Source organism: Suncus etruscus, chromosome 10, assembly GCF_024139225.1.
Source record: "Suncus etruscus isolate mSunEtr1 chromosome 10, mSunEtr1.pri.cur, whole genome shotgun sequence".
NCBI lineage: Eukaryota > Metazoa > Chordata > Mammalia > Eulipotyphla > Soricidae > Suncus > Suncus etruscus.
The window spans coordinates 49,141,987-49,153,387 of NC_064857.1; the positions used below are offsets into that span (position 1 = coordinate 49,141,987).

General features: G+C 49.7%; 1 protein-coding gene across 2 annotated transcripts in view; it reads right to left on the minus strand.

The window, feature by feature from the left end:
• The window catches only part of ILKAP (ILK associated serine/threonine phosphatase), a 32,324-nt gene extending 21,398 nt beyond the window's left edge, over positions 1-10,926 (minus strand). Inside the window, exons 1-2 of one of the 2 annotated variants that reach the window (XM_049782578.1) lie at positions 10,803-10,926; positions 341-406 (exon numbers count right to left, since the gene is read on the minus strand). In XM_049782578.1, the coding sequence (XP_049638535.1) occupies positions 341-406; positions 10,803-10,845 (109 nt within the window). In that variant the 5' untranslated portion in view covers positions 10,846-10,926. Of the gene's footprint in view, positions 1-196; positions 244-340; positions 407-10,802 lie in introns of those variants that run through there. The other variant, XM_049782577.1, reaches the window with a different exon arrangement.
• Between the last annotated feature and the right edge of the window lie 475 nt (positions 10,927-11,401).

Below are 11,401 nucleotides of genomic sequence, written 5' to 3' on the forward strand. Positions count from 1 at the left end.
AGCTCACACTGCAGTCAATAATGGGTGAGCCTCTTTCATTTTAAAGCTCTAGCATTTCTACAGAATGAAAACCTGCCTCCAAGAGTTCGGTCTTATCTCAGCTGGTAAAACAGACATTCTAACAAACCAGAGAAAACTGCTCAACATTTTTATGCAGTTTCTCAGAGCTAGCAACTAGTGGATTTTTCTGCCTTACCTGATGCCATGGATTCAAAACTTAAGACAGTCCAACACCTAAAACATCTGTGTATTGAAAATGGGGGAAAGGGAAAAAGATTGAGACAACTACAATCCCAGGATGACACAATGACACACACCTGGGAGAGCCTGAAGACTGTACCTGAGTCAGCACTGCTGGCCGGAGGGAGGTCGTCAAAGAGCAGCAATCCTGTCTGTGTGTCTTTCCCTAGAACATGGAGAGCTGCTTAGAAGCGGACACAAGTAGGAAGGGCTTTTCAGAGAACCACATCTCCCTTTTGGAGATGAGTCTGGTAGTGATTTTAAAAGTTTTCCTTTGGGCCAAAGTGATAGTACATCAGATAAAGCACTTGCCTTCCATGCCATTGACCCAGGTTCAATCCCCTACACCCCATATGGTCCCCTAGTCTATCAGGAGTGATTCCTGACTACATACCTAGAGTAATGCTTATGTGACCAAAAATTAAAAAACAAACAAAAATTTTCTCCTTCTGCTTGGACAAGACTGATTTTACAAAATATTTACTTGAGACCTATTTAATATACACACTTGTTTCCAACAGTTAAAGTCAACATAAAAAGATCAGAAGGGGCCGGAGCAATAGCACAGTGGGTAGGGTGAAGCGGCTGATCTGGGTTTAATCTCTAGAATCCCATGCGGTCTGAGTCTGTGAGCCTGCCAAGAGTGTAATTTCTGAATGTACAGCCAGGACCACACCCCTGAGCACTGGTAGATATGGTCCAAAAACAAAAGTGGGGGGGAAGTAGGGCCAGAGTGCTGTACTATTGTTCTGGCCTTGCACTTGGCAGACCCCAGCACCCCACATTGTCCCAAGTCCACCCAAAATAAGAGCCAACAGGCCTTTCAAAGATTCACTGGGGATTTTGAAAGACAAAAATTTGCCAAGACAGAAGAAGGCACTTGCCTTGCATACACCGAGCCGGTCAGATACCAGGCACCACATAGGGGCCCCCGAGCACTGCTCGAAGTGTCCCCTCCATTGTTGTGAAGATGGGGTTCCACTGGGCTGGATGTTTGCTTGGGGCCACACATGAGGCTGTTGTGTTCACTGGCACTCTAGTAACTGTGATGTTTCAGCAAGTACTTCCCCAAGGAGAACTTACAGCGAGGCACATGCGAGTGGTTGTGTTCACGAGCTCACTGATGCTCCCACCCCTTTCCAGCTGAGGTGCTCAAAAGGATGTACCCTATCTGTGCTGCTCTTAAACACTTGGCTCAGGGACAGCAGGAACGCAAGACAGCACAAATGCAGGTGGGGCTCTGACCTGGAAGTGGATGCTGAAAGCTCCAACACATGCCTCTCAGCTGCTGTGCTATTCCCGTTGGGGTGAGTTTGCTCTGGTTTATTTTTCTTTATGACACAGACTAAAGCAAGTGCTCTACCACTGAGCAACTCCACAGCCTCTATGCTTTAGGGCATTTTTTAATGTTAGATTGTATCTTTTGGGTTTTGCTTTTGGGGCCCACCTAAGTGTACTCAGGGCTTCCTCCTAGCTCTGTGCGCCTTAACTTTAGTTCTCTCTCTCTCTAGCCCATCTGTGTCCTTATTTAAGGCAAAACTTTGTTTTTCTTCTTTTTCTCTGGAGAATCCCACATTCTCTGTAAAATATTGTTATTATTATTATTATTATATTATTTTGGTTTTGGGGTCACACCTGGCAGCGCTCAGGGGGTTACTCCTGGCTCTACACTCAGGAATCACTCCAGTCAGGCTTGGGGACCATATGGGATGCTGGGATTTGAACCACCATTTGTCTTGGGTCAGTCATGTGCAAGGCAAACAGCATTCCATTGTGCTATTGCTCTGGCCCTTCAATAAAATAGTTTTACTTAAAACAGTTTTATCTGGGGCCGGAGGGATAGCATGGAAATAGGTCGTTTGCCTTGCTTGCAGAAGGACGGTGGTTTGAATCCCGGCATCCCATATGGTCCCCCGAGCCAGGAGCGACAAAAACAACAACAAAAACAAAGTTTTATCCATAATCTTTATTTGCTTCTGTAAAAAGAAAGTAGGTTATCCATTCTCCCCACACACACACAAACAAAAACAAAACATACGTAAGTTCCACCACCTGTGAGCTCGAGAGAACTCAATGGGTGGCAGTGCATGGGGTATGCTGTTGATATCTGTTTTAGGGCAACACCCAGTGATGCTCAGAGTTTACTCCTAGCTTTGCACTTGGGCATCTCTCCTGGTGGGACTAGTGGAACCGATCATATGAGGTACCAGGGATCAACCTGGGTCAGACCACGTCAAGGTAAGCACCTTCTACACTCTGGCCCCCACAATGCTTGATTTACATGCAAGAGGCCAAAGTTTAGCTCCTGGCAACACATGGCCCTCTGAGAACTGCCAAGAGTGATCCACGTATCTCTGAATACATCTAGGTATGGCCCCAAAACAAACAAATAAAAAAGCAAAAGGAAAATAGTTCCAGGTCTAGAGAGGGCAGACATAGGGTCAGAGCAATGTTATGTGTGCTGGAGCTGTAGGATCAATTCCTGGCACTGCTGGTGTGGCCCCAAAGCAAAACAGAAAGTTCCTGTTAAAACTCCAATGAAGAAAATATCTTCAAGGCTTTGGCTTCATATTAGTAACATATGTGGGAAATGTCTACTCCATTATAGTGTCATCTCTCAGAATTACCCTAATTAATGAATCACAGACACCTCCATTTGAGGGTAGGCACACCCAGCAATGCTCAAGGCTCACTCTGGAGGACTATATGGGGTACTAGCAATCCATGCCACGCTGGCCCACTGCAAGGCTGACCTATCACCTGCTATTCCTACCAGTCCAGCCCCAAACCCTCCATTTTTTTTTTTTTTTTAGGCTTTTGGGCCACACCCGGCGGTGCTCAGGGGTTACTCCTGGCTGTCTGCTCAGAAATAGCTCCTGGCAGGCACGGGGGACCATATGGGACACCGGGATTCGAACCAACCACCTTTGGTCCTGGATTGGCTGCTTGCAAGGCAAACACCGCTGTGCTATCTCTCCGGGCCCCAAACCCTCCATTTTCAAGTGAGCATAATCAAAAGGCAGCAGCAGACATAAAGGGAATAGTCTTTATGTTTACCTCCTGCAGGAACCCTAAACATTCAGAGGCCACACCAAGGCGTGCCTAATCCAAATGCCTGTTCTCTGGTTCACACAGCCTCCATCCTGCTGATGCTGAGAGGGGAGCCCTCAAACCAGACCTCAGGAGTTAGAGATGCTCCCATGGGCTGAGTGAGAGTGGCCATTTAGATGCTCAGCATGGAACATGATCCCCCAACTCCCAATGGAAGTGAGGGGTCCCCAAGCACAGAGCCAGGAGCAGCCCATGAAGAGAGCAGAGTATAGAACTGAACCAAACCAAACTTGACATCACCAGTCCCCTACTATTCCTCACACTAGTTTCATTTGAGCACTGGCCTAGCCTTGCCCTGTGGGCTACAAGTTGGATCAAGACAGTGCCCCCATGTAACTACTACACCCTTTCAAGAAAGGACTAGCTCCCTCCTTTTTCATCAAAACCCCCATTTTCCCTCACGTACAATAGGTTTTGGACCGATAAACCCATATCCACTAGAAATGCGCCTCACACACCTGAGTCATGTTGCTGGGGACCTGTGCTGACTGGAACTGCTGGTGGCGTGGCAGCTGCAGAGGAAAAGAGGCAAGCTGTAGCTCAGGGAAATAGTAAGACGCCTAAAAAAGAGCCTCTGACCAGATCCCCATCACTAAGAACCACAGAATGAATGTGAGCGTAGCACCAGGTGGTTCCTGTTCCTGGGCACTGCCAAGAGCAGGTCCAAATTTTTTTTTGGGGGGGGCCACACCCGGTGACGCTCAGGGCTTACTCCTGACTATGTGCTCAGAAACTGCTCCTGGCTTGGGGGACCATATGGGACACCAGGGGATAGAACCGCGGTCCTAGGCAAGTGAGGGCAAGGCAGATTTACCTTACCAATTGCACCACCACTCCGGCCCCTAAGTTTTTTTTTCTTTTTAGGTCCAAGCTTTGTTATACTCCTCCCACCTCCACAAGTTTGCACTCAATTCTTCGAAACTTTAGGGCCAAAGAGATTTTAAAGGGAACTAAAGCACCTGAACTGCCTGACACCAAAGTGGCCAACCCCAGTTCAATCCCTATCACTGCAAAAGGTCCTCCAAGCACCACCAGGACTGATCCCTGAGCACCAATGGGTGTGGCCCCCAAACTTAAAAACCACACCAAAGACCACAAATGTCTATATATCTAATATGTCTGTGTTGGGAAGATGCCTTGCATGCTGGAAGCCCAGGTTCAATCCTTAGTACAGTAATGAAAATTTCCCCAAGCAGCTCCAGCTGCCACCCTTAACGTAAATCAGGTGTAGCCCCTGAACATTGCCAGATGCAATCCCTAAGCAGAGCCAGGAGTAGCCCGAGTGTGGCCTACAAACACAAAACCACAGAACCCCAATAAGAACAAGTCCCAGGAACTGTGCTTAGTGGCTCAGAACTCGTACTTGCAGCATCTGGTCGTGAGCTCTGGACCCTGCTGTCCTGCCAGCACCAGGATGATCCTGGCAGCTCTGATCCAGCTGCTGGCTATCCCACCACTGCAAGGCAGGCACAGCACAACCAGCTGTATGTTAGCACCACAGGGACTGTGTTGAGCCGTGTTAGACATCTTGTAGACTACACAACTACAAACAGGTGATGACCTCAGGGGAGAAAGCTCAAAAGTCTATTGTGCAGGCTTGGCATGCCGGAGGCCCAGGAGTGATCCCCAGCACGACATGGCTCCTCGAGCACTCAGCTGGGAACAGTACCTAAGCAACTCCAGGTGTGGCTCCAAAACAAAGTGTGAAGGCCAGGACCAACAAGCACTAGCCTAGAGAGCAAGAGAAGCTTAACTACGGGCCTCAACTATTAGCTTGCTTGACAGCAAGCCATGCATCTAAAGCAGCAAAGACAAACCATAGCAGCACCACAATACCATGAGTCAGCACTCCTGGAGTGCTTCCTAAAGTGGGTAACACTGGCCCTCCTGGGGGATACTGTAGGTTGGTTCACTTTAAAAAAGGAAACGTCCAGAAATGGGGATGGTAGTGTGCTGAGTGGTTTTCTTCTAAAATGAGGGCAGCCAAATACGGGTAGACCTTAAACAATCAGATCAGACTCCAGACCTGCACATGGGTTCCTGTGCTGTCCCCATGGTGCACAAAGCAGCACATCTGTCCAGTCACCTTACTGATGACACACAGGCAGTTTTAGGTTTGTCACAAGACTTATGAGAACACAGTAAACAGATTTCAGCACAGATCTTTACTATTCCTGCTAAATATATGTCAGAGATTGGGTGGTTTCAATGTGACAGAAGCTAGTGATCCTTCCCCAAAGAGATGGCAACATCCATTCCCAACACAAGTTATTAACATCCATTTCTCAATCCTTCAGATAGTGAATTTTTCAAATATGCTTGGCAAAAAGCATGGTACAGTCAGGGAGATGGTTCAGAAGGCTGGAACTCATGCTTTATATATGGGAGGCTGGGTTTGATCCCTGAATTGCACAGTCTCATGAACCCCGCAAGGAGCAAACCTTAATACCATACCAGAGGTAGGTCCCCTCAGGATCTCCCCTGAGACTAGTAATAAGTAGTTGTAACACCAAAGCACAAAAACAGCCTCAAGAAACTATTTCGTACATGAGTGACTTGCTATTCCTTGATTCGGTGACTAAGGAAGCAAGCATTGGCCTTACAATCTTGTAGAAACTCTAGGCTCCATCTTTTATGCTACTTCTTTTTTTTTTTTTTGGGGGGGCCACACCCTGTGACGCTCAGTGGTTACTCCTGGCTATGCGCTCAGAAGTTGCTCCTGGCTTCTTGGGGGACCATATGGGACGCCGGGGGATCGAACCGCGGTCCGTCCTAGGCTAGCGCAGGCAAGGCAGGCCCCTTACCTCCAGCGCCACCGCCCGGCCCCTTATGCTACTTCTATGGGTTCTACACAGGAATTTTTCTCTTAATAGGGAAATCAGACTTGAGTATGTTCACTGAAATTGTTTCCCTCTACTTTTCTTTGGTCCTTGTGGTATTCTGATCATATAACATTATTTATTTTTACAGAGTTAAATCCATTTAAAACTTCTTTTTTTTTTTTGGTTTTTGGGCCACACCCGTTTGACGCTCAGGGGTTACTCCTGGCTATGAGCTCAGAAATGGACCCTGGCTTGGGGAGACCATATGGGACGCCGGGGGATCGAACCGAGGTCCGTCCTACGCTAGCGCTTGTAAGGCAGACACCTTACCTCTAGCGCCACCTTCCCGGCCCCATTTAAAACTTCTTAATGACCAGAGTTATTTTACTTAACTCTAAATTAGCTTAATCCCTACAATTAGTCCATTTTCTCACCCACCCCTTTTTGCTCTCAGACCACACCTGGCACTGCTCCGGGCTCATTGTTATCTCTGTCTTCAAAGATCACTGCTGAGAGGACCAACCATAGCCAGGGATCTACTGAAATGGCCACATGCAAGTCACTTGCCATATTATCTCCCTGACCTCCATTAATGTGTGTTTTTTGCTTTTGTTTGTTTGTTTTTGGGCCACACCTGCTGACGCTCAGGGTTTACTCCTGGCTATGCACTCAGAAATTGCTCCTGGCTTGGGGGACCATATGGGACACAGGGATAGAACTGCAGTCAGTCCTAGGTTAGTGCATGCAAGGCAAACACCCTACGGCTTGTGCCACCACTCTGCCCCCATAAATGTGTTTTTTTTTTTTTGTTTTTTTTTTTTTTTGTTTTTTTTTGGTTTTTGGGCCACACAAGCAGTGCTCAGGGGTTACTCCTGGCTGTCTGCTCAGAAATAGCTCCTGTCAGGCACGGGGGACCATATGGGACACTGGGATTGGAACCAACCACCTTTGGTCCTGGATCGGCTGCTTGCAAGGCAAACACCACTGTGCTATCTCTCCGGGCCCCATAAATATGTTTTTAAGGACCAGGGATATAAGGGTCAGTGGGAGCCGGAGTGATAGCACAGAAGGTAGGGCTGACCCAGGTTCAATCCCCAGCATCACATGTGGTCCCAAGCCTGCCAGGAGAGATTTGAGTGTGTGAGCTAGGAGTAACCCTGAGTGCCACTAGGTGTGGCCCCCAAAAAAAGAGTCAGTGGGATGGAGGGAAGGAGGAAGAAGGAAGGAGAAAGAAGACCCATTCACTTAGTAACCAGAACTTTTGTTTTTGTACTGGTCACACTCAGCAGTGCTCAGGGGTTACTCCTGGCTCTATGCTCAGAAATCGCTCCTGGCAGGCTCGGGGGGACCATAAGGAATGCCAGGATTCGAACCACTGTCCTTCTGCAAGCAAGGCATACACCCTACCTCCATGCATTCTCTCCAGCCCCAGTAACAAATTTTAAGTGCTGGAATAAAGCTTTATTTAGCATAATATCTGTGAAGATATAATGAATTTTTGTTGGTTTTGGTTACTGGGCCACACCTGCAGTAATCAGGAATCATTCTTGGAAGGGATCAGAGAACTATGAGGTGCCAGGATTAAACCTGGGTCTACTGCATGTAAGGTAAGTGCCCAACAACCCACTGTACCCTAGTTAATGCACTTTCCTTTCAGACTATAAAATTTAGGGTTTACTCCGGGGTCGGAGAGCTATATAGTATAGAGTAGGGTGTATGCCTATGGTCCCCTGAGCCTGCCAGGAACAATTTCTGAGCATAGAAGTAATTTCTATTTTCTAATAGAAATTCTAATAGAATTTCTAATTCTGAGCCAGGAGTAACCCTTGAGCACTGCCGGGTATGGTCCAAAAAACCAAAAACAAACAAAACAAAAATTTAGGGCTTACGGTTAAGGTCATATACTAGTTGTAATACTGTAACAAAATAAGATTTCACCTGCACTAAGCACTAATATGAACTCCCATTCCAGAGCCAAGAAACCAGAGACAGGGGTGAGTGTGAGCAGATGAAGGACCTAAAACCAAATGGATCACCTCTCCCAACATTTCATTGGTTGGGGGGGGGAGCTTGGAAATGTCTGTAATCCGTCTTATTCCACATATCGTTCCTCCATAGCACATGTAAGAATGCATGTGCGGGCCCGGAGAGATAGCACAGCGGTGTTTGCCTTGCAAGCAGCCGATCCAGGACCAAAGGTGGTTGGTTCGAATCAGTGTCCCATATGGTCCCCCATGCCTGCCAGGAGCTATTTCTGAGCAGACAGCCAGAAGTAACCCCTGAGCAACGCCGGGTATGGCCCAAAAAACAAACAAAAAAAAGAATAATGCATGTGCAGTATCATCATCTCATCTTCCATCCACTGGACAATTCCAATATTATTCCTTCTTAGAGTAACATTTAAAAAAATATTGTTTTCACTTTGCCCAAAATAAAAAATATATTTTTTTGGGGGGGTCACACCCAGTGACTCAGAGGTTACTCCTGGCGGGCTTGGGGGAGCAGCTGGGGATCAAACCCAGATCGGTCGTGTTTAAGGCAAATGCTCTACCCACTGTGCAGTCACTCTCGGCCCCCTTGATCAAATTTCACGTGTTTTTTGGGGTTAGAGAAATAGCACGGTGGTAAGAGCACTTGATTTGCACTCAGCCAACTCGAGCTTGATCCTGGGCACCACTTCTAGTTTCCCCCAGGCCTTGCCAGGAGAAATTTCCAGAACACTGCCAGGTGTGGCCCCCAAAACAGGAAGATTAACAAAATTTAATCAAGGTCCAGGGTCATCTGTGAAAGACTAGAATATGTACTTAGTATGGGGAAGATGAGCAGGGCTGCAGAGTCGGTAAATAAATGCTCCTTGACTCCTCAGTTTTTTATACTTCTGACTCCAGGTACCTAAAATTTCCTGACTCCGAAGCCCTGAAAATGAGGGCCTGAACCCTGGAGTAGTTTCTAGATGTTGTACCCCCGCAAAAGAAATACAATTTTATCAGCAGATGTCCTAAAACAGAGCAAGTCCTTGAATTTTTCAGAATTCAATATATTCACAAGATTGTGAAATCGTTTTCCAGCTAAAACTGCTTTATTATATTATTATTTGTGGTTTTGCATCATACCCAGTGATGCTCAGGGGTTACATATGAATCCTCTGTACCCTAAAAACACTCCTGGAGCGTTTGGGGGAACATAAAGGATGCTGGGTCTGATGTGTGCAAGAGAAGAACCTTACTGTACAATTGCTCCAATACTAAAATTGCTTAGTTAACCCATTAAATTTCTCTCTTCTTTTTTTTTGGGGGGGGGTCACACCCGGCGGTGCTCAGGGTTTTACTCCTGGCTCTGAGCTCAGAAATCGCTCCTGGCAGACTTGGGGACCATATGGGATGCTGGGAATTGAACCCGGGTCCACCCCAGGTAGGCTGCATGCAAGGCAAACACCCTAACGCTATGTTATCTCTCCAGCCCCATCTTTTGGTTTTAATCATCATAAGAAACTTAAATTTTAATTCTGCCTCTCCCAGTTAGTACACACACCTGCCTGCATCCTGCCACCTGTAAATTCAGAATACATGGTTTTAAGACTTTGGGGGTAAAAAATACGCTCATCAAACAGGGCCTGTGACCACTTTAAAAACGATCTATCTGTCACCTTTCAAGGGTGCCTCACCCTGAACAGACAGGGTGACCAAGTTACTTTCAGCTAGAAAGTCAGAGGTCTGGGGACGTCGCTCAGAAGAAGACAGTGCACGAGAGGCCTCAAACAGATGCGCCCCGATTTAAAAAAGTGAACAGCTGGAGAGATAGCATGGAAGTAGGGCGTTTGCCTGGCATGCAGAAGAACGGTGGTTCAAATCCCAGCATCCCCTATGGTCCCCTGAGCCTGCCAGGGGGCGATTTCTGAGCGTAGAGCCAGGAGGAACCCCTGAGTGCTGCGGGGTGTGACCTCAAAACCAAAAAAAAAAAAAGTGAACATATAAAAAAGAGTCCTGGGGATTTACGAGAAACGAAGGACTTGGAGGGGAATTGGCTCATCACTCCAAGAGGGCGAAGAGGCAGAAGTCACTCCGTGGCGTCCACGGCGCAACGAAAAGCCTCTCGTCTCCACGACCCGGGGGGGGGGGGGCTGGGGGTGGAAAAACCCAGAACACAGCCGCGGGGAGGGTTTCAGGAGACCTGGGGGGCTGCGGCGGAGTGTCATGCACCAGGACGGGGACCCCGGCAGGAAGGGATGATTGACGACCAGCAGGCCAGGGAGGCGAGGCACCTCCCTCCCTCGAACCCAGGCCGGCTGCAGCAGAGTTGCTACGTCCACAGACTGGCAGGACGCCGTAGTCCCTGGCACTGCGGGCCCCGCGTCGCGTGTGCGCCAAGCGCGGGCGGCCCCTCGCTGCACCCGGGCTGCGAGAAGGGGCCCCCGAGCGCCCGCGAGCCCCCGACTGAGGCCCCGCACACAAAGGCCGCGCGGCTCTCGCGTGGGGGGCGGCGGGGGCCGCTTCGACGCAGCGAAAATGGCGGAGGCCCGCGCGCGGCCTCCTCAGGTGCAGGCCCCGCTCGTCCGCCCGCCCGCCCGCCTCGGCCGGCGCTTCCACTTCCGCCGCCGTCCGGGCAGCCTCGGCGCCGTCTCCCACTCACCAGGCGCGCGCTCGGGCTCCGGCAGGTCGCCGAACAGGTCCATGGCGGAAGCTGGGCGGCGGCAGCGGCGGATGAGGAGACGGCGCGGCGCGGCGCGGCGGCGTCTACCACACACGGCCTCGGCGGCGGCGGCGGCGAGCGCGCTGTCAATCTCGAGGGGGCGGGCCCGGAGGCCACCAATGAGAACGCAGGAAACGCCCTCAAGAGGCGTGGCCTATATTGCGCATGCGCTTTCTTCTCCTCAGACTTCAGCCGTGACCTCTCTCTGAAGGCACACACACACGACCCACGCTCCGGCGCGCTGTCAATCACGCGGAGGCGGACCCGGACGCCCCCAATGAGCGCGCGGCGTGGCCGGGAATTCCCCAGACTGCCGCGCGCGGGAACCGCCCCAAAGGGGCGTGGCTTGGAGCGCGCACTCGCTTTCTCCTTAGGCCGCCGTCTGTGTTCACCTTTGGGGCGCGCGTCTGTCTGCTGAGGAAGTGCCGTGCCTGAGGGCTCAGTCACACACGGGCCACGCTCGGAGGCGCTGCGGCGGGCCCTGCCTAGGAGGAGAAGCCCACAGAGCTGTTCACGCGACCCGCCGGGCCCAGAACAAA